General features: G+C 45.7%; 1 protein-coding gene across 2 annotated transcripts in view; it reads right to left on the reverse strand.

Moving 5' to 3' along the window:
• Nucleotides 1-13,550: 13,550 nt before the first annotated feature.
• Nucleotides 13,551-26,002, reverse strand: part of LOC138267525 (cysteine-rich secretory protein 2-like) — a 183,936-nt gene continuing 171,484 nt past the window's right edge. For both annotated transcript variants that reach the window (XM_069216535.1, XM_069216534.1), the window contains exon 10: nucleotides 13,551-19,253. In XM_069216535.1, the coding sequence (XP_069072636.1) occupies nucleotides 19,150-19,253 (104 nt within the window). In that variant the 3' untranslated portion in view covers nucleotides 13,551-19,149. The remainder of the gene's footprint in view (nucleotides 19,254-26,002) is intronic.

The raw sequence follows: 26,002 nt of genomic DNA on the forward strand, positions 1-26,002 counted from the left end.
CCATTTCCTCCTGTGCATTCTTGGGGGTGTCTCCCATTATGCCCAGCAATCTTCGAATATTCAGAAAGGTGTTACGCTTGGGAATGAAGCCACTCTGATCTGCGTGTATCAGTAAGTGCATGAGGGGGGCTAACCTGTTGGCCAATATTTTGCCTAATATTTTGCAGTCTGTATTTAACAGCGATAGTGGTCTGTAAGATTTCACATCCGTGTGATCTCGACCCTGTTTAGGGAGTACCACTATCATAGCTTCCCTTTGAGATGTGGGTAAGCTTTCTGTAGTCCACGCCTCTTGGAACACGCCTAGCAGATGGGATTTCAGACTGGGTAAATAGGCTTTGTAATACTCCGAGGGGAGGCCATCAGTGCCAGGCGCTTTATTCCTGGGCAGCTGTGCAAGGGCTAGTTCTATTTCTGCTATTGTTATAGGGGTTTCAATTCCATCTCTGTCTGGTTGTGGTAGTTGGGGTAGGGAGGAGTCCGCCAGAAAGGCCTCTAGTTGTGTAGCCGTGCACGAAGTGCGTTTAGTGTATAGGTTAGAGTAGTAATTCCTAAAGACCTCGTTTATTTCTGTTTGTGTAGTAGCCATTTCTTGCGCGCCCACCCGGATGGCCCCTATCGGAGCCTGCTGTCTATCCTCGCGGAGTAGCCACGCTAGCATTCTGCTTGATCTATCTCCTTCCGTTTGCAACCTGGTTAAGTAATATTTATAGTCGTGGCAGCGGAGCCTGCTATCTGCCTCATTGTATTTTAAGCGCTTTTCTTTAAGGACAATATTGGTAATTTCCCCCCGTGCTACCGCTTTTTCCGCAATCCGCAGCTCCTTCTCGAGTTTGCTAATTTCCGTCTGTAAGGAGCGTCTCACTCCCCACGTAGTGGACATACATACTCCACGGGCCACTACTTTGTGGGCATCCCATTCTATCGCCCGGGTTGTTGCAGACATAGCGTTTATTTCCCAATATTGGCCTATAGATTCCCCCAGTGAAGCAGCGAATGCTTGGTCTTGTAGATCCTCCGCCTGGAATCTCCAAGTGGGAATTACCTGACGTGCCCTACCCCAGTTCAGGGTTACCCGCAGAGGCGCATGGTCCGAGACTGTCTTTGCCAAGTATTCGGATTCAGTTATCAGCGCCCCCATTTCGCGAGTGCCCCAGATTATGTCAATTCTAGTGTGGGTATTATGTGGGACCGAATAAAATGAATATTCTTTTTGCTCTGGATGGCCTAACCGCCATACATCATATAGGCCCATAACATTTGCCCATTCTTGCAGGGGACTTACGAGCTTCCTGTTAATTGATGCGTTCTGATGGGCGCTAGTTCTATCTAATGCTGCCACTGGGGTGCTATTAAAATCACCACCCCAGATGGCAAGGGGCATAGGGTGGGTCAGCAGCGTTGGGGTGAGGGTGGTGAGAAAGCCTATGATGCCACTGTTGGGGGCGTATACCCCGACCACAGCCATTTGTCTACCATCTAATCTGCCCTCCATTACTACGTACCTCCCTCCCTGGTCTATCTTGTGTGTTGACATGAGGAATGGAACTCCCGCTGCTATCCAAATCAGCACCCCTCTCGCAAAGGTCGAATATGTTGTGCCTATCAGCTGGCCCCCCCATTTCACGCGCATGTCTCGTAAATCCCCCTCGAGCATATGTGTCTCTTGCAGAATAGCAATATGCACTCCTAGTCTCTTAAGTCGAGCATGCACTCTAGCCCGTTTGTTCGGCGTCCCAAGGCCCCTGACATTCCATGTTAATATAATATACTGGTTCCCCATGTTACTTCTAGAAGACATCTTGTAGGTTGCAGGAGATATGTTGCTATGTCGTGGGCCTGGGTTTTAATGTTGGCCCACCTGGTCTCTGCCTTTCTGCTGCTAATATTTAGATATAGCGGGTGCAAATCCATCTTTAATGCATTAAGTGATTCCGATCGCTGCATTTCTACTAAACTACTAATCCCCACCTCCCTAGTTAAACCCCCTATGCTACTTACAACTACAGTGAAACTACAAAACTTAAAAATGTGTAACATAACTTTTATCCAGTTGGATTTGCTTAGTGGGATTCTCATATCTTACAGATGTGGCTCTTATAAGGGGCTCACATCATGCCACAGACCAAGTCTGTCAGTATCCTCAGGCGCCCCCCCTTGGCATGTTTCCGTTCCCTCTGGCCCCACCCGCCCGCCACTTGCCATCTGTTTGTGCCCCAAGTCACTTAGCTTAGTGTTTATATCAAAGATGTATATTGTTGGAAGCACTCCATCCCCGCAGCTCGGCAGTGTCGTGGAGTCTCTGCAGATTTTCCAGTTGCAATCGCCATCCCTTGTGTTCACTCTGGATCTGATCCACTAGGTTATAGTTCATCAGCAGATCTCGGGGTGACCTTCGGCCCACCTAGTTCTCCTGTTACTGTGGATGCAGAGCTGGCTGTGTCTGAATTCAATTCCAGCTCCACACGCCCACCGGGAGTTATGTTTCTGCTTTGCATGTGTAGCGGCGTCTCTTTAAGCACTTTTGCTCTTTCCTCTGCTGCTTGCCTGACATTGGGCTGGCCTCTGGTACGCCGTTTGGATCTCGTCCGTGCAGTGGATCTCCCCCATTTCTCGTCCTCCTCTGCGTCTCCCCGGGGGTGTGCAAGGCCCTTGGCATGGAGCCATGTCCAGGCGTCCTCGGTGCTGGTGAATATATGGGTACGGTCCTCCATCACTACTCTTAACTTGGCTGGGAAGAGGGGGGCATATTTTATGTTCTGTTCTCGTAAGCGTTGCTTGATTTTAGCAAAAGAATTACGCCGATTCTGCACCTCCTGCGTAAAGTCAGGGTAGGCATTGATGTTCGAGTCTTCATACTTGAACGGGCCCTTATTGCGGAATAGTTGCAATATTGCGTCCCCATCTCTGTAATTTAAGAACCTGGCGATCAATGGTCGGGGGGACTGGCCAGGGGCCGGGGGCCTACCCGGGACTCTGTAAGCCCTTTCAACTGAGAAAAACTTGGATGGAGCCCCACTTAACACCTCTTTAATTAGCCACTGCTCTAGGGAAATTTCTGATTCCGGTTGGTGCATACTTTCCGGAAATCCCAGAAATCTCACGTTATTTCGGCGCGCCCTGCTCTCCATTTCCTCGGATCTTCTCCAGAGTATCTTCAGCTCTTCATCCATGCGCTGATTTTGTTTTTGATTCCCTTGCGCCATTGGGGTTAATTCCGCTATCTCAGCTTCAGTTGTTTTTACTTTTTCGGCTAGGCTACGATGATCCACTCGTAGGAGGTTCAGGTCTTGCACGACTGCATCAATTCTGCCCTCCAGTGATGACTTAGTGTCCAGTATTGCCTGCAATACTTTCTCGAACTGGGCTGAATGCGCTAGAAGTGTGTTTTCTAGAGATTGTAAGGATGGGCCAAATTGTTGATCCGTAGGCGTTATCGCTTGCGTAGTTCGATCTGGGTTCTTGGTTGACTTGGCTCTACCGGCCATTTTGGCTGTTATGAGATTGCCTCCCGATCCACAGGGATTTCGCACTGATGGGCTTGCGGTTAGGCAGCAAAGCAAAGGAGCATCCAGTCCTAATTTGGTTAATTATGGCCTGTGTGTTCAGTGACAAATACTACAGTCATTGATGAGTTCAATGTTCTAACTCTGCGTTCCCGTGGAGCTGTCCACCGGGCATGTTGAAGTATGTAGAGGATACTGTCATTGGGGGAGAACACTAGCTTCTTCTTGTGTGGCGGTAGGGCTTGATGCCAGGGGTTTCCCTCAGATAGAGGGTAGAGTTGCTGGGCGGCCAGGTGAGGCGCCGAGGCGCGGGAAAGATCCTGGGTGGAGGCGCACGCGAGGTGCTGCAAATATATCTTGAGCAGCTAGGAACACTTGCGGCAGGGACCCTCCGCTAGGAAGTCCAGGGCAGTCCACTCATCCACAGTCCGGCCCAGCCATCCATTCTGCCTTTGGTGAATAAGCTGTGCTCCCAGGAGCACGTAATGCGCTTCTGTCTTGTCCAGTTGCGTGGATGGAGCGGCGGAGTGAAAAAAGGGGGGGGGGGTCGATTGCCGCCCCCTAGGTTTACCTCCTCTGTGTAGATTGGTGTTCCCCTCCTCGTAGGCGCCCTCCTCACCGTAGTCTTTAATTTATCCTTTTCTTTATTTCCCCCCTTTTTTTTTTTTTCCTTTATTTTGAAGTTGAAATATTTCTGGTCCTGGAATCCCCGCTGCCTGCTGAGCCGCCGCCGCCTCTCGTCTGCCCCACCGGGCCTCCTCACTGCTCCTTCGCCGCTTTCATTCCTGCCGGCCGCCGATATCCAAAATGGCGCCCGACCTCTTCAAGTCTATGTCCCGGAGCGCCCAGCAGGACTACACTGCTCAAGCCTCCTCCAGACGCGCCTCCCCTGCTCTCCCAGTCGCGGGTAGGCGGGGAGGTAGGCAGCGGCCGCGCCCGTTGAGATCGCGACCGGGGCTGCAGCCGCAGCTCCCCTCGCCTCGCGCTACTTCCGACGCAGACCGACGAGTCCCAGACTCGCCTCGCAAGGTCCGGAGAGCGCTCGTAGCGCGCGCTGAGTGCCCCGGTCTCCCCCAGCCTCGCCGCCGTCCCGGCCGTCACTGCCAGGCCGCTGGGGGGGCGCCTGTTAGGATATCTTGAAGTGGCCGGGAACGGAGCGCTGGGATCAAGCGACCGTCCCGGCCGCCATCTTGGCTCCTCCCCGAGTTGCTAGAATCTTGGCCAGAAATTTATAGTCCGTATTAAGCATCGCCAATGGCCTATAGAAGCCCAGTTCAGATTGATCCCTGCCCGGTTTAGGGAGCCACACCAACAGTGCCTTGCGCTGTAAAGCCGGCAATATCGCCCCTCGCAGTGCCCGCTCATAAAGAGAGAGAAGATGGGGTGCAAGCGTCGCAGAGAAAGACTTATAGAACTCAGACAGGAGTCCATCTGGGCCGGGGGTCTTACCGGCTGATAGGACTTGTATTCCCTCGCACACCTCTTCCAAAGTCAGGGAGGCCTCTAGCTCTGCCCACTGATCATCTGACAATCGGGGTAGGGTGAGTGCCAAAAAAAAAATCAGCTCTCATCTCCCGGTCATCTACCATGGCAGACCCAAAGAGTGACCGCTAGTACTCAGTGAATTCAGAGTGAATCTCCTGGGGGTATGAAGCATATCCCCAGCTACCGAATGGATCGCTATAATGGGGCTTCGATCATGGTCTTGACGGATAAGCCATGCCAGCAATTTTCCCAAACAGTCCGCCAGAGCATGGGTGTGAGCCGAGTGAGCTGCATAGTTTAAGCAGCGCAGTCTCTCTAACAAGGAGATGCGTTCTGTTCTGGCCTCAGTTAATTGCTGTGGGTCGGGCGCAGAATGAGATTGCCTGCATTCATATCCCATCAGGGACCTCTCCACTCTAGTCAAGTCACTCTTGATAGACTTCCGCAGATTCCATTGCGTGCCCATGCAGTGGCCCCTGATAAATGCCTTAAATGCCTCTCATTCAACTAATTCAGAGGACGCAGTGCCCATATTATGACGAAAGTATTCGGGATTGCCTTGTCCAGCGAGGACCTAAATGGCACATCCTCCAGGAGCTCCGGACGGAATCTCCAAGTGGGGATGGCAGGGCGGGATGAGTCCCATCCCAGATGCAGTAGTTGTGGATTGTGGTCCGAGTGGGTACGGCCCAGATAGTCGGACCACTGTACCGCAGAATATAAATTAGCAGTGCACACCAACCTCTCAAGACGGACATGCAAACTATGTGGTGCTGAGTAGAATGAGTATATCCTGGTAGTGGGATGACGTTGACGCCACACATCCACCATCCACCAGTGGCGAAGCCAGTCGCGCAATGCCAGTGCAGCTGTAACTGTGGGAGCAGTGGGCAATGGCGGGAAGGAGCGATCCGATGAGGGGTCCAGAACACAATTAAAGTCGCCCCCCAAAAACCAGGGGAGGTCGCTCCAATGCGCCAGGAGGGGAGAGAATGCGGGGAAGAAAAAGGCTTGGTCGGTATTTGGGGCATATACAGATCCTAGCAGGACAGCACGGCCAGCAAGGCGTCAGCGCAATAGTACATAGCGCCCCTGGTCATCTACAGTATAATCGTCAACTGCAAATGCGGTACCCGGTCTAACCCAGATAAGTGCCCCTCTGGCGTAAGAGGAGAAACCTATTGTGTAAAGGTGCCCACGCCAGCGCTGTAGTAATCTAGCCACTTCCGGTTGCGCCAGATGAGTCTCCTGCAGGAACGCTATGTGTATTGAATGCCTCTTAAGATATGAATAGATGTAATATCCGCGTGCTGGCAAGTGTATGCCACACACATTCCATGTAACAAATTTGAAGGGGTTCATGGTGGATCAGTAAGTGGACAGAAGGACGGTGGCCCAACTCGAGGGATAGGGAGAGTGAACTGCAGGACAGCTGGGTCCCAAGGAGAGAGCAGGCAGGGCGGGCATAGGCTCCACACAAAACATGTCAAAAACAACTGAGGACCAATAACAGGCCCAATAGTAACATGAATGAATGAATACCATAAGGGCGGAGGAACAACAGGTGTCTGCCCAAACCAGGTAATGTGCTTATAAAGCACAAACAATTCTGGGGTAAAGAAAAAGGAGGGAATCCCCTCTAGCGGGAGAATGAGGTAGACCAGGCGTTAGAGAAGCAGTAGTACTCAGGTCGGGACCCCGAAACCAGCATGAAAGCGGGGAAGCAGTTACAGCAGAGCGCAGCATGAAGTGTAGAGGACACAGAGTGGCACAACGCCCAGCGGCCTCCAGGCTGCCACACAGTATATCCGTGGCGGGCAGCCAACCAGCATAGCCGACATTTGACCCAGACACAAACTGCTGTACAATGAAAGTGTTCAAAGTGTGGGTGTGTTCAAAGTAATTCATCAGCTGTCTGAGGCGTCACCTCGGGCGGCAGGATGATCCAAGTTCAGAGGATGTCTCAAGGGAGGAGCCCATATCTTCAATAGAGTCTGCGGGGTCTGCTTCACCATCCGAAGTCACTGAGAGGACACTAATGGCTGCTGCGGTTTGCAATGCACAATGACGTTCCTGTATAATTTGTTCCAGGTCAGGGGCGTGTCGCACCTCCCCCAACACAGCTACTCTCCTTTTGCGATTCTGACGTCTACGGGGCTGTAGGTCCCGAGTCACCCGCTCTGCCATGACGGCATCACGTTGATTGACCAGTTCTGAAGATTCCAGCCAGTCCCATGTCACCTCTGGCGTGTTGAAGAAGTGCATTTTATTGCCTGCCACCACATGTAGTCTAGCCGGAAATAGTAGAGAGTATGACAAGTTGAGCGAACGGAGTTTGTGTTTAACTGCCAGGAAGGATGCCCGTTCCTTTTGTACAATTATGGTGTAATCTGGGAATTTCATAACCGGGGCACTTTGCACACTAATCGGAGGTAGTGTTCGTACCGCCCGTAGTATAATATCCCTATCCGTATAACCTAAGAGTCGGAGGAGGAATGGACATGGTCCAGCGCCAGGTGGCCGGGCCCTAGTAGGAACTCTGTGGGCTTGTTCAATCGAGAAAAAGGGTGTCAGCGAGCCCTCCGACAGCAGCCCTCGGAGCCAGGACTCAGCAAAAGCAACCGCATATGGGGCCTCCCCACCTTCCGGTAGACCCAATATTCTGAGGTTGTTCGACCTTCTGCGTCCTCCACACAGTGCTCCAGTGTCTCTATCTGTTCCAGTGCAGTTTGCAGTGAGGCCTCCAGTTGGTTCGACTTAGGCGTGAGGTCCTGAAACTGTTCCTCTAGCGTGCGGGTTCTATCTGCTAATTTGCGATGGTCCACGTGTAGGAGGGTGAGATCGCTGGCCACTTTGTCGACTTTGCCCTCCAACGAGGTCCGAGCTTGTTCCAGTGAGGTGCCTATGCGCTTCACAGCTGCCAGCACTGCCTCCAATTTAGTGTCATCCAGGGACATAGGTTCCGATTGCGGTGCCTGAAGTTTGGGGCCGGTACCAGAGCGGAGGTGACCCGTACTCACCATGTTGATGTCCAGAAGGAGGCTATGCGCCATGGAACCTGCTCGCGCTTCACCGTAGAAATAGGAGGCCCGCTTGCGTACGCGATGTGACAGTCCAGGCGCAGCACCACGAGCAGCCTCCCTCCCCGTCCCGTTCAGTTGCACAGGATCACCACCAGTCCACCAACACCACAGGCTCGCCGCTCATTTGACCTGCTACACCAGCCGGTGTGTTAAAAATGCACTGGTTGTAGAAGTCGGATTGTCAGTGCAGTGTTCATTCACCTCGACTAAAAGTTCTAGATCTCAAAGCAGGTACCAACCCAGCTGTCCCTCCTCCTGGCGCCGAAGGGGTAATAAATTGTACCACTGCAGGCCCGTACCAGCCAATAGATCCGAGGGTCTTCTCACTTTGCGCCCTCCGATTTACTGCAGTCTCCCAGGCTGCCTCGTCATCTAGGGCAACCTGGGTTGACAGGCTCCGCACGTCCAGTCACCCCCATCCCAGTAATGCCACATCCAGTTCTTGCCGCCAGGCAGGCCGCCGCCCACCCCATGCTCTGGCAAAGCCCGGTGTCTTCTCCCGATTCCCAGTTCAGCAGGTGGCACCCACGGCTTCGCCAAAGGGAATCGTCACCTGCGCAGCAGAGGGAACCCCCACAAGGGGCCAGTCGCCTGCGGACCGCCCGCGCAGTGTCAGCAGGTTAAGCCGCACTCCATGGGTCCCACGCAGGGAGCTCGCTCCGCCGACCATGCGGACCCAGCACACCCCCAGCCACTCCCCCCCCCAGCTCCAGAGGGATCGGGTATGCGCTGCTGCAGCCTCCGGACTGCCCCCCAATATCAATAAAATGAAGGATAAGCGGGGTGTCACCGCGGAGCACTATGAACTTGTGCCCGCCATCTTGGTTGGGAAGCCACGTCCGTCAGATTCTCATCTGTTGGTGGCAGAGTGGCCAGAATCGTTCAGTGACCTCAACAGCAATTGGTAGACTTTTCAGGGGGCACCTCTAAGGTGTCCTCTGGGTGCATGTATTAATAAATCTGTCACTGGAATCAGCAAAGGTTTATTAATACAAGATGTTTGATACCAGACATGCCTGTCTTCAGAGAAGCCATCATGTAGCTGGGGAACTCGTATTGACCAGTGACCAGCACATGTATTTAAAATGACTTCCCTGTTCACTTACTATGTCTAAGAATCAACAAAGACATAGCAGGGGCATATCTGCTCTTACATATGCCCACACATGTAATCTAATGCATCCTGCCTTAGGCCTTTAAGGCCTGCTGTAGGGGTGACTTGGGAATATTACGTGCAGTGTTTAGGGGACATGGTACCCAAAGTGTGTGCCATGTCATGTTTTTACTTTTAGGGTGCACCTTGTCATACAGCCTGAATGGCAGTCTGCATGAGTTTGATGCTGGGTCCATTAGAGTGGCACAAGTTGTGCTGCAGCTCTTAGGGCCCCCCTTCAGTACCCATGAACTAACAGGAGTACTATTAACTACGGACTTACAGAGGTGCTTAATTCCTGGTCACTTGGGGATCAAGTGACCAGGCGTCTTGTTTTGGGGATGGAACACTGGCACTGGGGACCTGGTTAGTAGGAACCCAGTGCACCTCAGTCAAAGTTGCATTAAAAAAACAGGAAAAATGTGGGGGTGGTACTGCAACCAGAATTCAGTTCCCTACACTCAGAAACTCCAGTGGTATGGCCCTCAGCAATGTCAGGTCCTCCTTCAGCATTCAGATGAGTCACCAGCAACTGCAGCTCAGAGAAGATGGCCATCGCCCAAGACTCCATGCTGGAGAGGTCTGGAGAACCATCAGATCATCCATGTGCCATGCTCCACCTGGTACTTTGTCACTGTTTAGATTTCAAAGCCTGAGGTCTCATGGAATCGTTCAACCTCAGGAAAGCCTCATTGTAAGGAAATGCCTCCTTGGCATGGTTACCCCATGACTTTTTGCCTTTGCTGATGCCAAGTTATGATTTGAAAGTCTGCTGAGGCCTGCTAACCAGGCCCCAGCACCAGTGTTCTTTCCCTAACCCGTACCTTTGTCTCCACAATTGGCACACCCTGGTATCCAGGTAAGTCCATTGTAACTGGCACCCCTGGTACCAAGGGCCCAGATTGCCAGGGAAGGTCTCTAAGGGATGCAGCATGTCTTATGCCACCCTGGGGACCCCTCACTCAGCACCTTGGACCCAACTTTGAACCCTGTAAGTGCTTTACTTACCTGCAAAACTAACCAATACTTACCTCCCCCAGGAACTGTTCAATTGTGCACTGTGTCCAATTTTAAAATAGCTTATTGCCATTTTTGACAAAACTGTACATGCTATTGTGGTGATTCAAAGTTCCTAAGATACCTGAGTGAAATACCTTTCATATTTAAAGTATTGTTTGTAAATCTTGAACCTGTGTTTCCTAAAATAAACTAAGAAAATATATTTTTCTATATAGAAACCTATTGGCCTGGAATTGTCTTTGAGTGTGTGTTCCTCATTTATTGCCTGTGTGTGTACAACAAATGCTTAACACTACCCTCTGATAAGCCTACTGCTCGACCACACTACCACAAAATAGAGCATTAGAATTATCTCTTTTTGCCAATATCTTACCTCTAAGGGTAACCCTTGGACTCTGTGCATGCTATTTCTCACTTTGAAATAGTACATACAGAGCCAACTTCCTACACTCATGATCTGCCACTGAACCCTGCTGAAATGGCTGTTCAGCTGCCCACTCCCACAATGCCTTCAGAGTGTAAAAAAATATAGAATGGCCCTCATGGATCACCTTAAGCCTTGCCGGGAAGATGAGTGTATGTTGCAGGTTGAAACCTAAGAGTTTTTGTTTTACCACATCGAAGGACCTCCTCTGCCTTTGCATTTCCCGGGTATAGTCTGGGAATAGTAGTAGCCAGGATGAGTGAAACTGTAGCTCCCTCATTTTGCAGGGTTCACAAAGAATGGCATCTCTATTGCAGTAGTTTGGGAATCAGGCAATCAGCGGCTGGTGAGGCGTCCCCGCAAACAACCATGAGAGGGAGTTGTCAGGAAGCCATGATTGCAACCAGTTCTGCAGGAAGCGTATGGAATCTGAGGACTCAGATCCTTCTGGAAATCCAACAAAGCGCAGGTTGTTTGCCAAAAACTATTCTCTGCATCTTTGGCCCGCTTTTTAAGGGTGACAGTAAGGGATTCTAGCATGGCCACCTTGGTCTTCAGAGAGGTGGATTGCCTGCAATATACTTGCAATATTGGTGGGCTCCATTGACCTCTGTGCCAGCGAAGCAGCCTCCTGGTGCCCTGGTGATGGGGAGGCAGCACAAGCAGCCAAGAGTATCCAAATTGGATAGTTCAGGGGAACATCAAGGATCTCTAGGTGTCCATTACTGGGAGGGGGAGGGGAAGGTAGAGCCAAGATCAGGTCTCCTTTTCACCCGCTTGCTTCAGAGAACAGAGGCAAGCACAAGCAGTCAAGAGAATCCAATCAGGCCAGCCAAGGGAGGAAGCAAGAATATCCAATCTTCTAAGTATCAAGGGGAGTGGGCATCACCAGGAAAGAAATTGCCCTCTGTGGGCAATGCCTCAGGTAGCACCAGGATGGTGCACTCCCATACCAATTGGGGTCTAAAGGCCAAAGGCCAAACGAGGAGCAAGCCCACCCCATGTCACATTGGCTCCCCCAAGCAGTGTCCCCTCTCCCAGGCTGAGGCCACCCTCCACAGCAGGCAGAACAAGTAAATTCAGGGGAGGCCCCCCCACACTGCCAGATGGCCCCCTGCATCAGGCAGCCTCCAGGTGCCCACCACACTGGCACAACCAATGAGGGGTGCCTGCCTCAGGTAGCCTCCAAGACCCAACCTGCTAGGCCAGCCAAGAATCCAGATGGGTATGTGACACATCTAGTCGACACCCCCCATACCTCTCACCTCCTATTCCTCAGATCCAGTCATGTCACTGCAAGTCTGGTTCCTTAACCTCAAGCAGCCCCCCAGTCCCAGGAGGGTGGCATCAAAACCCTCAAATCCAGAAGGGGAGGGAGAGTGAGGAAGGAGGTGGGCCACACCAATTCCCGGCAGTCTACTCTATGAGCCGTCTGAGGCCCCCAGAGACCAGCTTGAAACAATTACGTCTCAGACAGCCAACATGGCCCAAAGGGCTCACAGCTGTCCCCAGTTTCTTCAGTCACCGGAGCCTCCAGCAGGTCAATTATGTGACTAGCGGTTGGATCTCCTTCAGGCTGGCAGGCTGCCATGGGAGCGATCACTGAGCCATATATGGGTCCATCTTCGTCCAGCCAGTGTCCCACAGGTCCACCTCAACTCCACGGAGCTGCTGCAACGATCAGCCGGCCAGATGGCTGAAGATTCCAGGAATGGCCTGGGAGCACACTAAGGCCATCATTATGACCCTGGTGGTGGGTGATAAAGTGGCAGTAATACCGCCAACAGGCTGTTCGTAGTTACCTCCAAATTATGACCATTGCGGTGATAACTCGCATAGACAGCCAATGTACCAAACTATCTGCCAGGACGGAAACAACAGCCACCACAGCGGTAGCCTCCAACAGGCAGGTGGAAGACAAAGTACCACTCACCATGTTAAGACACAGCAAACCGCCAACTTATCTGGGGCAGTACCAACACCAACAAAACCCTGGTGGACACAGAGTTCAGAAGTGAAAGGACTCACCATTGGAGACACAGCGAAGAACCACGCCGCCATGGAACCTGAACTTCAAGTTTTCCTGATGATCTTCTACGTCATGCTCCACCTGGAACAACAACGACGACGAAGACGGTGAGTATAGTCGCCTAGCACACAAGGGAGGGACGAAAATGAGAGTGACACACACATGCACCACACACACCCGACACACACACACACCATACACACAACCAACTGCACACGAAAAACAATTTGTCCCCGAAAATCGGCAGAATAATGCAAGGACAACAGGAATTGAGTAAAGTGATTGTAATAAGATCAAAATCATAATTAATAAATCGATTTGGCAACTAAACAAATATGTACACATGTAAAAAAAGTTCAAAGGGCCCACATTGATACAGGGCACAGTCTAAGGGCCAACTCGAATCCTGAGCACATCCGGATAGAACACTGCTGGGGCATCAGGTGGCAAATAGTCAGGCACCTCGGGGGGGCAACTCAGCTGGTTGCAGCAATAAGCCCACTGGTTCTGGAGGGGGCACTATGCCCGTTGCTTTGTCCTGGGGAGTGCAAGGCCACAGTCTCTCAGTGGGTGACTTGCCCACTGGTTCTGGAGGGGGAATCATACCCATTGCTTTGTCCTGGGGAGTGCAAGGTCACAGAGAACCCCCTAGCCAGTATTCTATGTCTGGAGCAAAAACTGTACCCCAATATTTTAGAGCACCCCAAATTTAAAAAACAACTACATTTTACCTATTGCAGTTCTCCCATGGAAAATAATTGCGCAAAAGGCTCCCTACTTGACATAGGTTTAGCAAAGTATCAAAATAAGTAAATAGGACCCCTCAATAAATGAGTTCTAGAGCAGAAGGAAAAGTTAAATGATTTTATTACAAAATTCTAGTGATACAGAATAAATGCCATGAAGGTTAAAATGCAAAATTATCACAGAATAGTAAAAAATCAGAAAGCATTCTAAGTTGCAAAAGATAAGCAAAATCAAAAAATGGTCAGACAGCATCTCCAATAAAACAGGAAAGACTTCAGGAAAATCTGGCTCAACCCTGGAATAAATGAGTTCTTATACACAATTCTAGCTTGGCAAATGACCTAAAACTGCAGATTCATCCTAGCATGATCACAAGTGTAACAACTCTTTAGCAAATCAGAAGTAATAACTTCAGTTCCTTGATATGTTAGCACTATACCAATTCAAATAAATGATCCTGCATCTTCCGTGCTACTACCACCCGGAGAGGCTCGAAAAAAATATGAATCCTTTTCAAAATATCAGTTCACACAAATAATCAGAACTTGTTTATCCAACTAAACTACATCGGAATAAAATGTGAACATGTCAACATATCTGGAACACTAGAAGTTTCATTAATAAGGCTTCTACTCTTAACAGTCTGGAAAACAATACATGAGCTGTCTTCACTCTTGCAGAGATTGTTAGAGAGAAGATGAGCAGGGGTACCTGATGGGAGGGGATCAATAAAGGAGTGAATGACAGAATCAGAATCCATTTTATCCAAACTGGAGTTTTCACTTAAGTGTGGTATATCTAGTTTATGTTAGTAATCACTCTTTTAAACCTCATATTACATTTGTTTCAACTGTAATAATATAATATTAATTCATCATTTACATATCGGATACATCATAAAAATCATGAATACTCATTATTTATTGCAGAAAAATATAGATTTTAAAACACTTTCACAGTAGTGATGCGTTTTACAAAATAAGGTATAGTGCCAGATGGTATAACAGAGTCCACCTTCCTTTTCTCGGCAATCCTTAATGTTTCTGCCTATTCTGAATTTCACTTTTTGACTTCCCTGGGCCCAAATGCCTATATCCCTACTGGGAACTTGTCTGGAATTTCAGTCCTCCCGGTAAACCATTATTTTGCAAGCTGGAGTGCTCCCCATAGAGGAGTATGTAGTAATGTGTTGTCATCACTTTGTGGCTCCCAAAAGCTACTGGTTTACCTGCCTCATAACTGAAAGTGCTTCTGTTTAGTTGGCTAACCCTTCTCTTATCTGCAAATCACAAAGGTAAAGGTGAGTTTGAACTTCAAGACCTTTGTGTGCACATAAAGACAAATGACCTGGTTTATAGGTAAAAAGACATCCATTAAAAAGACAACAGTTGTGTTAGCCCTCTTGTATGCTCACCCCCCCTGTTTAGTGGGTGACAAACGGTGGTGCCCCATTCTCCAGTAACATCCAATGGGCAGAATTGACACCAGCAGTAAAGGTGCACTTCTGTGCATGACCATCATTTAAGCTATGGTTGTTCCATACAAAAATATTTAAAAATAGCCACCATGCACTGTAAGACAACCCTCAGTGCATCAGAAACAGTTTGTATGTGGGTCTTGGAAATTGATCCCTAATGTGGGGAGGGGTATTTTCAAGACACACATTCTTAATAGCAGTTTGGGCATGCCACCATATCCTAGTGGTCATATCTCCATTGCATGTGAGAGTTCCAAGGGCGAGCATTTCTAGACATGTCACTCCAGACGCCACTGGTATGTGGAGTTGGTGCCTAAGCTACATCAGTGGTTTGGCATTCAGGTGACCAAAGCCTAATTATACCTCTGTCTTTAATGCTAGAACAGCTACGCGGGTAGTGCATGTCAAATGACAAGCCCTATACAATAGTGTGTTACTTTGTAAAATCCTTGAAAAAATATTCTTCTCCTTCAAACTTCAAGGACATTTTGCTAAAGTTCTTGTCCTAGACTTAGATACATAGGATACATATAAACCAACTAAAGTCAACATCCATATCTATCTTCCTTATGATACCAGAAACATCTTGAAATTTGAAAAGTACATTGATGTTTTTTGAACTAAGAAAACATTTGGAAGATTATGCTGCTAAATCTTTATTTCATTTCTTGGGGCCTCCCTAACTGGGATGAATAAAGATTACCATAATCTGGCGAGTGCAGTTAGCAAGGGGTTAATGTATCATAAACTTGTAGCTTCAGCCAGGAGACTAATTATTTCTAATTAGATAAGTAAGGCATCTTTTATGATCACTGGACGCTGGTGAATCTTGTTAACTATACGTCCAACTGAGAGGCCTCTTCCTCTGCTCTGCCTTACCACATCAGATCTTTGTGAGATGTAGGCATAACAAGAAAATTGTGAAATAGAAGTCCTTGTTGATCAGCTGAGCATTCTGCCACCTTGGAATTACAGGATCCACATGGAAGACTTTAGTGGACTGAGAGGAACTATCCTAAGAATGTGGTGAGGTCACATTGCTGTGAACATGGTGTTAGGTTTGTAATGTACTGTTTCTACATTATGTTTAGAAAATGCAAAAATGCAATTCCAGCTTTTGCCTATCTAGTGTCTTGTTATCGCCAAATGAATTTTTAGCAGTCCTACTTCATGCAGTCTTTTCCTGATTTCTTTGAGGTAACTAGGAAGTATCCAGTCATGTGCAGAAGTTCCTATAGAACTGAAACTGACTAGTAGATATAAGCCAGCCAGATCCCAACACTCTCCCTGAGACCAGTGGGGATCGTGCCCGCTGCTTTACACTACTTGCTGCAACGGGAGACCCAAGTGCCTGGGATCTATGGGGCTCGGTTGCACTGAGACTAAAAAAGAAAACACACAACCTGTAGTGAGCTCTTAAGAACCTTGAGGACATGTATGTGTCTTACGACCTTTGCCTGGGTGGCTGTGCAAGAAAAGTGGAATAATCGTGCATGCATGTTTTGTAGAAATTATACTGTGCAAAACTCCATATTTGGAGAGATTTTCCATTGCACGACAAGAGTGCAGTGCCTGCACCAACCCAGTGAAGACATGGTGCCAAAGGCCTGCTCATGCTCCACCAACTGGCAAGATATTTTTCAACTTTCCCCAGCTTCTCTGACACAGTGTCCCGCATGATATACTTGATACCTTGGAGTCTTGCTTGGCATGAACCTAATGTCTCTGCCAGCTAAAGAGAGGAAAACTCCATAAAAGCCATTAAGAAAGGTCAAACCAAGAAAAATGACCCACGCATACAGCAAATCTTGCATTTATCATTTGTAATTGAGGGACATGTTTGTTAGAACTGAAGTTTTTTAAAATGTTTTTGCCATGATCTTTACACTAATAAACTTTTTGAAATCTAGTATAACACTTTCGATAACATCATGGCAAACGCTTCTTAAAAGAAGACACATTTTGCTATTAAAAAAGGATAGTTTGAAGGTAACTTTGCTCAAAGGGCTCAAGCTACTACCTAAAGTTGTGATCTCTCTTTCCTCATAAACGTGTATTGAGTCACACAGAGCCCATGTTACTCGCTGATTTTATTGGCTTTCAAAGGAATGATTAAAGCCTTCCTTCACTATTGTGTTTGTAGATAGTTATACATTTCTCTTATGAATTTGGTGTGGCCCGAACCATACTTATTTCATAATTTTATTGCAGTTTGACATGTTGTAACCTAATATCCAGATACCTATTTCTTATCATCGCTTTCCTTCTTTTGTGTGGTTAGCATCTACTCAATTTCTCTTTATATCTCTTGTTTTGGAGTTTAGTTCTTAATTCTTTATCTAGATTTCTTACAATATGTTGTATCCTTATGACACCTACTACTTCATTAGTGTAATTCTTGATATCAGTCCACAACATTAAAATGCGGGACACTTTGAGTGCTCTCCAGAAGGGCTTCTTGCAGTGCAATAAATACAAAGCACGTGAACATAGAAACGATTTAACAGAATATGAAGTTAATGGAAAGAAATATGTGATCAAACTAATAATTATATGCAGGTGATGTGGTAAATGTAATTGAATGTCTATGCCAGCTAAAATAAATGAATTGTTAATTGCTAATCATTAATTGTTGCCTGTTTGGAGACTACTGCTGTATAATTCGTTTACTTATATGTTTGTTTATTGTGCTGATTTTTATGAGGAACTATCCATAACAAACTTTCTTACTTACTAAAAAGTAGGAAGCATATCTTGAACAACTTGGAAACTGCAAAAAAAGAATATAGGAACATGTGTGCCATAAAAAATGATCACAGTTATCAGTAGCATAACATAATGAAAGGTTCCATGAATGGAATGTGAACTCAGTGCTGTACTTCGTAATTGGTGTTGATAAGAAGAACATCTGTGGGGGAGATTGTATGTGAAAATTGCATCAATTAAAATCTAAATACATAATAAAGTTAAGAACCAGATTTCCACTGGATTTCAATCAGTATGATGAAATGCATATACACTTGTAATAAAGTAGAACTAAATGAAATTCAGAATCTGGTTACAGTTAAAAATAAGAGAAACAACCTTCCTATAAATGTTCATTGGGAAGTGACCTAAATTACATTTCAAATGTACATTTCACAGACTAATCAACCCACTGGAGGACCTAACACAAATCAAACCCTCATGCACCATGAGATATTAAACTCTTTTCTCACTGACATAGTTTGCAGAAAATCAAGAAAATAAAAAATGACGCCTTCTGGACAATTGATATCAGGCGTGGGTTACCTGAATTAGCACCGGTACACAATGTAAACAGGGTTGTGCACCTCAACAGTAAATAGCACTTGATTCCTTTGAAATGTTACAGACATTCCAGGACCATCAATATTCTATAGAGCAAATACATTGACAAAGACAAGAGATGTCTTTTGATGTTGAAATAATTTCTTCTCTTTGCACCTGGCAACCATCCACAATATACAAACATGCTCACCATGGTCGAAAGCCAGCATTTTAGTTACATTTTCAACATTGCAGTAAGATTGGAAGTTTACTGAAGATTAAGGAGGCTTCCTGTGTATGCTGTACAGTCGCACATTTTGACATAATCTGTCTATCAAGAGAAAATAAACACAAACTTCAAAACAATTACCTACGTAGATTTTAATTCAAACCCAAGTTCTTTCATTCCATATTTTCAGAAATTCTAAAGATTGCAGTGATATATGATTTATTGATTACATTATCATTCCAAAATAGGAATATTGAGTCCTATTCTGAAAATGAGTAAAAGTCAGGGAGCTTTACTTGGGAGTGTCAAGCAGATGGAGATCCCAGGTGTTGCTACTTGAAACCCCTGTGTTTTAATCAAACTGACCACAGACGTTTTGAAAGTTGACTTTAGACATTGTTAGTTTTGACATTGAAGCTGGATGGCTGTCCCCCTTATCAATCACAGATGTTAATTAGGATTGCTAAATAATTATACATTGGTCCATCGTTAGATTTAATGGCCATGTGCTTCCACTTCCTGTGAAGCGATGTCCAAAGACTTTAGTTAAATAAAGCCACTGTAGAAGTCTCAGTAAGAAATCACTGTAGAGACTAATAGTGAGTCTTTATGAGAGCACTCTTCAGATGACCAAGAAGTAGGTTTCGGCACATAGCTGAGCGTTTGCAAGAACGTGCTGTAAACGCCAGGTACACTGTGACACATTTCTTAGTGCAAGTATTTCCGTTCATTTGAGTTGGTGATCATCATGAAAGAAAGCCCTAAAAGTGTCAAAATCCAGTTACTACTGAGTTTCTGTCCAGTTGATGTTTCTAAAGGAAAGAGAAAACAAGTTGTGTTACGATAGAGATCTATATAAACCCTACATGACACACATTTTTAACAGGAAATTCCATGCGGATTGGATGGGTTTACAGCAAATCCCTAATTAGCACATTTATTTTCCTGTGACATTTCTCTGTAGCTTTATGGGTAAAGTGGCTTTACAGCCTACAGATGGCAAAATATTTGCAGTGCTTAATTTGTGCTGGTGATCGTAGGTAGTTGGCACCTCTTTTCGAGGTGCGACGCTTATTGTTCATCATTCTTCCATGGACAAGAAAAAAGCAGAAAAGAAAGAAATAAGGGGTAAGAAAAAGACGGGAAAACAGTGACAAATGGAGAAAGCAGGGATGAAAAAGAATTTGCGAGATAAACCGTCAGATAGCTGGTATGAGAAGAAAGTAAAAGATTACAGTCAGAAACGAGTATTTTGTCGTATTTATGATTACATAAACTTCTGTAGCAAATAGTTCAACAAATCGCTAAATCGTGTGCCATATAAAGTATGAGAATCTTACACAGTCCCTCCAAACCACAGATGTACTGGATGCAGTTGTCAGGCACAGCACCACATTACCAGATACCTGACAAAGTGACTAACTCCTTCGTTGCAACAGAAATTTTGGAAGAAATGTCCATGATGGTAGGTCCGCTAAAGGAGGAGGCATAACGGAACTGCGGTCACAAAAATGAATCCCGGCAAAGTTATGTTATGTTATCAGCCTTTGCATACAGCCTTCTACCATTAATATTGCATCATAGAGATTTCTTGATCTTGGTGCCCTTTTAGGATATGTTATCCATCCAAGATCAATACACTGAGCACCATTATTGGTAATACCAGTTAAGCACAGTGCTTCTATATGGTAAAAACTGATGAGAGAAGAAATATTTTAAAACAAGAATTTATAAATGGCAAACAATGAGACATGAAGTGCTTTATAAAAACGAGTTACTTTAATTAATCTGATTTATCCAATGTGAGGTGTTGTGAGGTTACCCGTTTTTTCACTGACTGATTTGTTACACTGTGGCTCCCAACCTGGCAGCCTCGGCGCAATCTGAATTAACAGCAACAGCCCACCCAGTCCCAAACATAAAAAAGATGCCAAATAATAGCTGTGCAGTTTGGGGGCATGCTTGGCTCCACAGTTCAGCACCTCCAGCACTAAGCAGGGATTTAGACCTCCCACTCACAGTGTGGTGCAGTGCAGAGGAAAGTCACCCATGTTATTACAGCAAAGCAGTCTCGGGCAGTGCTCAGCCCTAATGGGCAGCCGCTGCACGCCCCAAAGCCAAGTGCACCCATGGCTGATAACTATCTCTGAAAAAAAGTTACGTCTCTAAGCCTGGTTTGATCCATGCCACAGGCCCTCCAATAGGGACAGAGCAGTCAGGCCCAGCCACGAGAAAGCACACACAGGAATCAGTCCAAACACTACCACAATCACAATTAGCAGATTTTTGTCAGCCATTGAAGAGATTACATTTACATAGACACCACCGTATATCCAACACAGTCCTCTCCACTATCGAAATGGCCAGACCTGTCTCACACCCACTATTGATCTTCTACTCTACTCATGTACACAAATATATTTTGTTTTCTATAGCAGGTATTCAACATGTGGGACACTTCGCAGAGTCCGCAGGCACATATTAACTCAATGGTGTGGTTAATCAATGGGTGTGCTCAACCACACAACATGGGAGCTCATGATTACTCGAGGTACATCCAAACTGGTCTAATTCTGAGGCTCAATAACACAAAATTGAGTTGTGTGGTAAGGCAGTCAAGGCCATCAAGGTGCCTTCTTTGCTATCAGAGAATAAACAAGGATCCAATTTATAATCATTAGTGTTTGATAATCGCATTTAAAGGGTTGTAGGTATTGAAGATCAGCCTAAATTTTTTTAGAGCTACATTAGATATGAACCTTAAATATCATATCCACTTTTCAATGCATATGTCCAATTTGCTCGTATTTTCCCGCTTTCTTTGCATTGGTCATGGGCTTGTGTCTTCCCTGGGTATCATTTCTGCACACTGCATGAGCCTTCCTCATGCGCAAGCACTCGAAATATAAAAAGTTTTTATAAGTTAACATTATTTATACATTATTCCATTGTATTAGTGCAAGTCCCTGGAATTCTGCAGTTCCACTCCGAAAATTGAAAATTATCATAGAATTTATCATGCACAAACAAATCTGCTGATTTAGCAAATAATACCTTCAAATTCCTGTTTTCATCAGTACACAAATTAACTCCTTGGATTGAATCTTGTAAGTATACTGTGTCATAAAATGTGCACACCTTTTTGTTTTTAAAACACATTTCATTAGTCATATAGGTCTGCACAATTGACTTATCCCATAAGTTATAAGACATAAGAACAACGTTACACTGTGAATAGCATTTTAGTACTTGAAAAACAATTTATCAACAAATAAACAATTAACCTGTGTGGGTGTACTTCTGTGTTCATTTCATTTTGAAAATGATTTATATTTCTGAATCCACAGGGTATCCTGTTTTAGGATATTAACGTGAGATTTCAATTGTGTTCATATCGTTCGAAAGTATTTTTGTTCAGAATCATTGTTTTCTAGCCTTACACCATTATGGTTACCTGTCAGGGGGTTGTGGGTGTTTATAATACCATTTATTTTCTACAAATAATTTGCAGCATCAGTCCCAGTGCACATAATTGAAACTGAAATTGCATTCATATAGTGCTTACTACCCCTGGCGAAGCATTGAAGTGCTTTATGGCAAGCAGCACACTGCGTGAGAGCCCAAAGTTGGTGCTCAGTCCATTGGTAATTGGGGATAGTCGTGCATGCTAAAGGACACCCTCCGATGCATTACAGTTTCTTTGTGGCACATTACCAACTTATTTGTGACCATTACAGGGAGCTATGTAAGAAGCAGATCATTTGAAAAAAATTACTTTAAGACAGGCGGGCATCAGATGTAGAGTAGTTTATATGAGTTGTAATCATAGTTATAAACCAGTTTATATGAGGGTCCATACTCTCAAGATGTTGAGGAAGATTTTCAAGTGGCTCCCAATCAGCACCCGGAAATGCGTCACACACGCCCTGGTCACAAACAAGCTGGACTATGGGGACACCCTCTATGCCAGGATCAACAAAAAAAATCACCAGAAGGCTACAGACCATTCACAACACAGTTGTCAGAATCACCCTCAACTTCCAATGCCTCACTCACATCACACACACCTGAAGGAGCTCTACGGGCTCCCCATTCACAAATGAGCACAATTCAAATTCCTCACCCACACTTTCAATACACTAAATAACACAGGCCAAGCATACCTCAACCCTCACGTATGCTTTCACAGACCTTCCAGACACCTCTCATCCGGACTTTTACTTGATTTAGCAATCCAGCCTTCTAAGGCGTGCAACAAACATCCTCTACACATAAGAGCCTCCTCCATACTTTTTGAATTCCTCAAAAAGCTGAAGACCTGGCTTTTCAAGTAGACAGTAGTTACAGTGGAACAATCTGAATTAAGCATTCCACTGTCACCATGGGTGCGCAACTCAATATAAAGCTCCATAGGTGAGTTCACCCTGCAAATCTTCAGATGATTTTTCTCTCTGATTTACCAGATCAGTACAAGTCACTGTCACCAATACTTTGTATATAAAAGACATTGCCTTTCGCCCTTCCCCTTGTTTAAATAGTTTACGTAGGACACTATTTGAGCATACTGAGTATTTCCTTCTAATTAGCGTTACATACAAGAGGAACTGCCCCATCAGTGTTCTATGTTCCAATCTGATGTCATCAAACTGTCTTAACATACCTTTCTCCTGGCGAAAAAGGCCGTTTGCGAGGCGCAAAAAGGCCTCACGCGATGCAGAAACACATTTTGCGAGTCGGTACCGACTCGCAAAATGTGTTTCCGACTCGCAAATAGAAAGGGGTGTGCCCTTCCTATTTGCGACCGCATCGCTATGTAGAGTTGATTTGTGACGGCGAAAGCGGTCGCAAATCAACTCGCAGTTACCATCCACTTGAAGTGGATGGTAACTCATTCGCAAACGGGAAGGGGCCCCCATGGGACCCCTTCCCCCTTGTCAATGCACACAAAAATATTTTTTCAGAGCAGGCAGTGGTCCTATGGACCACTGCCTACTCTGAAAAAAACCGAAACAAAAAGGTTTTGGTATTTTTTTCTATTTGCAGCTCGTTTTCCTTTAAGGAAAACGGGCTGCAAAAAGAAAAAAAAACTGCTTTATTCAAAAGCAGTCACGGACATGGTGGTCTGCTGTCTCCAGCAGGCCACCATCCCCGTGAGTGCCTAGACTTGCTATGGGGTCGCAAACTGCGACCCACCTCATAAATATTTATGAGGTGGGTCTTTGCGACCCCATAGCGAGTCGCAGAAGATGTCTGAGACACCTTTCTGCATACCAGTTTGCGGGTTGCAAATTGCGAGTCGGAGCAAAATCTCTGTTTTGTCGCCATTCATCTTAAGCCAATTCAAGCCCATCCATATATTAACCTCACTCATGCAGCGGTGAAATCGATCAGCAACTTCCTCCCAATTCTTATGGACGGAAATGAGTAGTTGAGTATTGTCCACATAGGAAGTGGCCAGAAAACCAAAAGATCGAATAAGTCTGGCCAATGGTGCTACATACAGCTTGAATAGTGTGGGGCTGAGCGAGGAGCCTTGAGGGACCCCACACGGTAATTGATAAGCGGATGCTCTAAAGTCCCCACAACTTATCATGGTAGATCTTTCCCCCAGAAAAGACTTAAAAATATTCAGCGCTGTGCCTCTGACACCCGTTTGATAGAGATGGTGTGCCATAATGTGTGGAGAGATGGAATCAAAAGCAGCTGATAGGTCTAATAAAACTAAAATGGCTCTTTGCCCCTCATCAACTAGTCTATGGATAGTGTCTGATGTAGTAATGTGGGCGGATTCTGTGCTATGGGCTTTCCTGGAGCCTTATTGAGTAGGATCTAGGCCGCCAGAATCTTGGAAAAATGTGACTAGATTTTCAATAATGTGTTTTTCAAAGATTTTAGTCTGGAAAGGCAGCAAGGCAATAGGCCGAAGATTCTTAACATTGTTTGCTGCTCCATCTAATTTCTTTTTCAGAGGCACTACAGTCGCTTCCTTCCACAAAGGAAGGAAAACTTCCGTAGTCAGGACCTCCTGAAATACCAGAAAGAGAGCTGTGGATATTAATTCAGGGACGTGCTGTAATATGTGGGGAGGACAGGGGTCTTTTCGGTATTTGATTCCTGATTTAATTCCCATCATGAGCTCTTTAATCCTCTCCGGCCGAAACGGCTGAAAATTAGTCAGCATGGGACTGTCATCATTTATAGAACCGTTTAAAAACTCATATGGGTCCAATATCCCCTCAGAGTGAACGAAGCTGGCTTTGAATTTGCAACCTTATTGCAGAATTCTTGAGAATTCTCCAACTCTGGAGGTATAGAAGGAGTCGTAAGGGAACATACCACTTTAAATAGTTCTCTAGGGGCATTTGATGCTTCCTTAATTTTCTATGAATAGAACTCAGTTTTAGCTTTCTGAATCGTGTCTTTATAGACACTAAGGGTGGCTCTAAGCTCTTCTTTTTCCTTAGAGTTGGAGTCTAGTTTCCACCTTTTTTATTGTTGGTGGTATTTTCTCTGTAGATTCTTGAAGTCATTGGTAAACTAGGGGCAACTTCCTTAAAAAGCAAGGATTTCTGAGCGGGCCAACTGATCAATAGCTATTTTGATCCCCTGATTGAACCTGTCTGTAGCCGACAAGGTGAGTTTCTTTGCTGCTTTCCAGCCTGAAACCAATGCCGGTCTTAATTGTTGATCATTAAAGCTGTTCCAATGTCTAACTGGTTTCACAGAAGAACTGACATATTGAGGGGAAGAAAAATTAGTCAGTCTAAAAGTAAGGAGATGGTGGTCGGTCCAGTTAAGAGCTCTATTCTGTAGAAAAACAAGATCATCATGACGGGCAAATATCCCATCCAGTAGGTGGCCCGCCCTATGTGTGGCTGTCGTAACTTTTAATTTCTAGTCAAGGTTCGGCATGAGATTCAGGAACTCATTAATATGAGGGTCCTGACTATCATCGAACTGAATGTTGAAGTCCCCCAATACAATACATTTAGAAGTCATAGTTATTGGCTCGATTATCTCTGGCCAGTGATGAAGGAAAGTAGAGTAGGATCCCGGAGGTCGGTAGACCAATAATCCATCAAAAAGCACAGTATTTTTCTGACGAATCTTAAAGCAGACACCCTTACAAATCTCTGATGCAAAGTTTATGGCTTCCCACTGACAACAGAAATTGGACTTAAAAATGATTGCCAGCCCGCCTAATCTACCTGTAGGTCTATTTATTTTTAGAAATGAATATCCGGATGGAGTGGCTGCTATAAAATCAGGGCTAGAGTCTTCTCTAGCCCAAGTTTCAGAAATGAAAAGACAATCTAAATTTTGAATGACGATCAGATCTTCTATTTAAGTCTTATGTTTGACCAAAGAGCATGCACTGATCAGGGCACAAATCCAAAAATTTATATTGATGACCTCTTTTTTTTTGTGGCTTTAACGCACCACCTGTAATATGTTGTGAGGGAAAGTGGTGCCAGATGTTGTCCTGAGTGACCAATTACAGTATTCACAACTCCTCCCTTCTAAATTCTCTTGGGTGACCCCAACCCTATGCTCACATCCC

Source organism: Pleurodeles waltl, chromosome 12 (assembly GCF_031143425.1).
Source record: "Pleurodeles waltl isolate 20211129_DDA chromosome 12, aPleWal1.hap1.20221129, whole genome shotgun sequence".
Lineage (NCBI taxonomy): Eukaryota > Metazoa > Chordata > Amphibia > Caudata > Salamandridae > Pleurodeles > Pleurodeles waltl.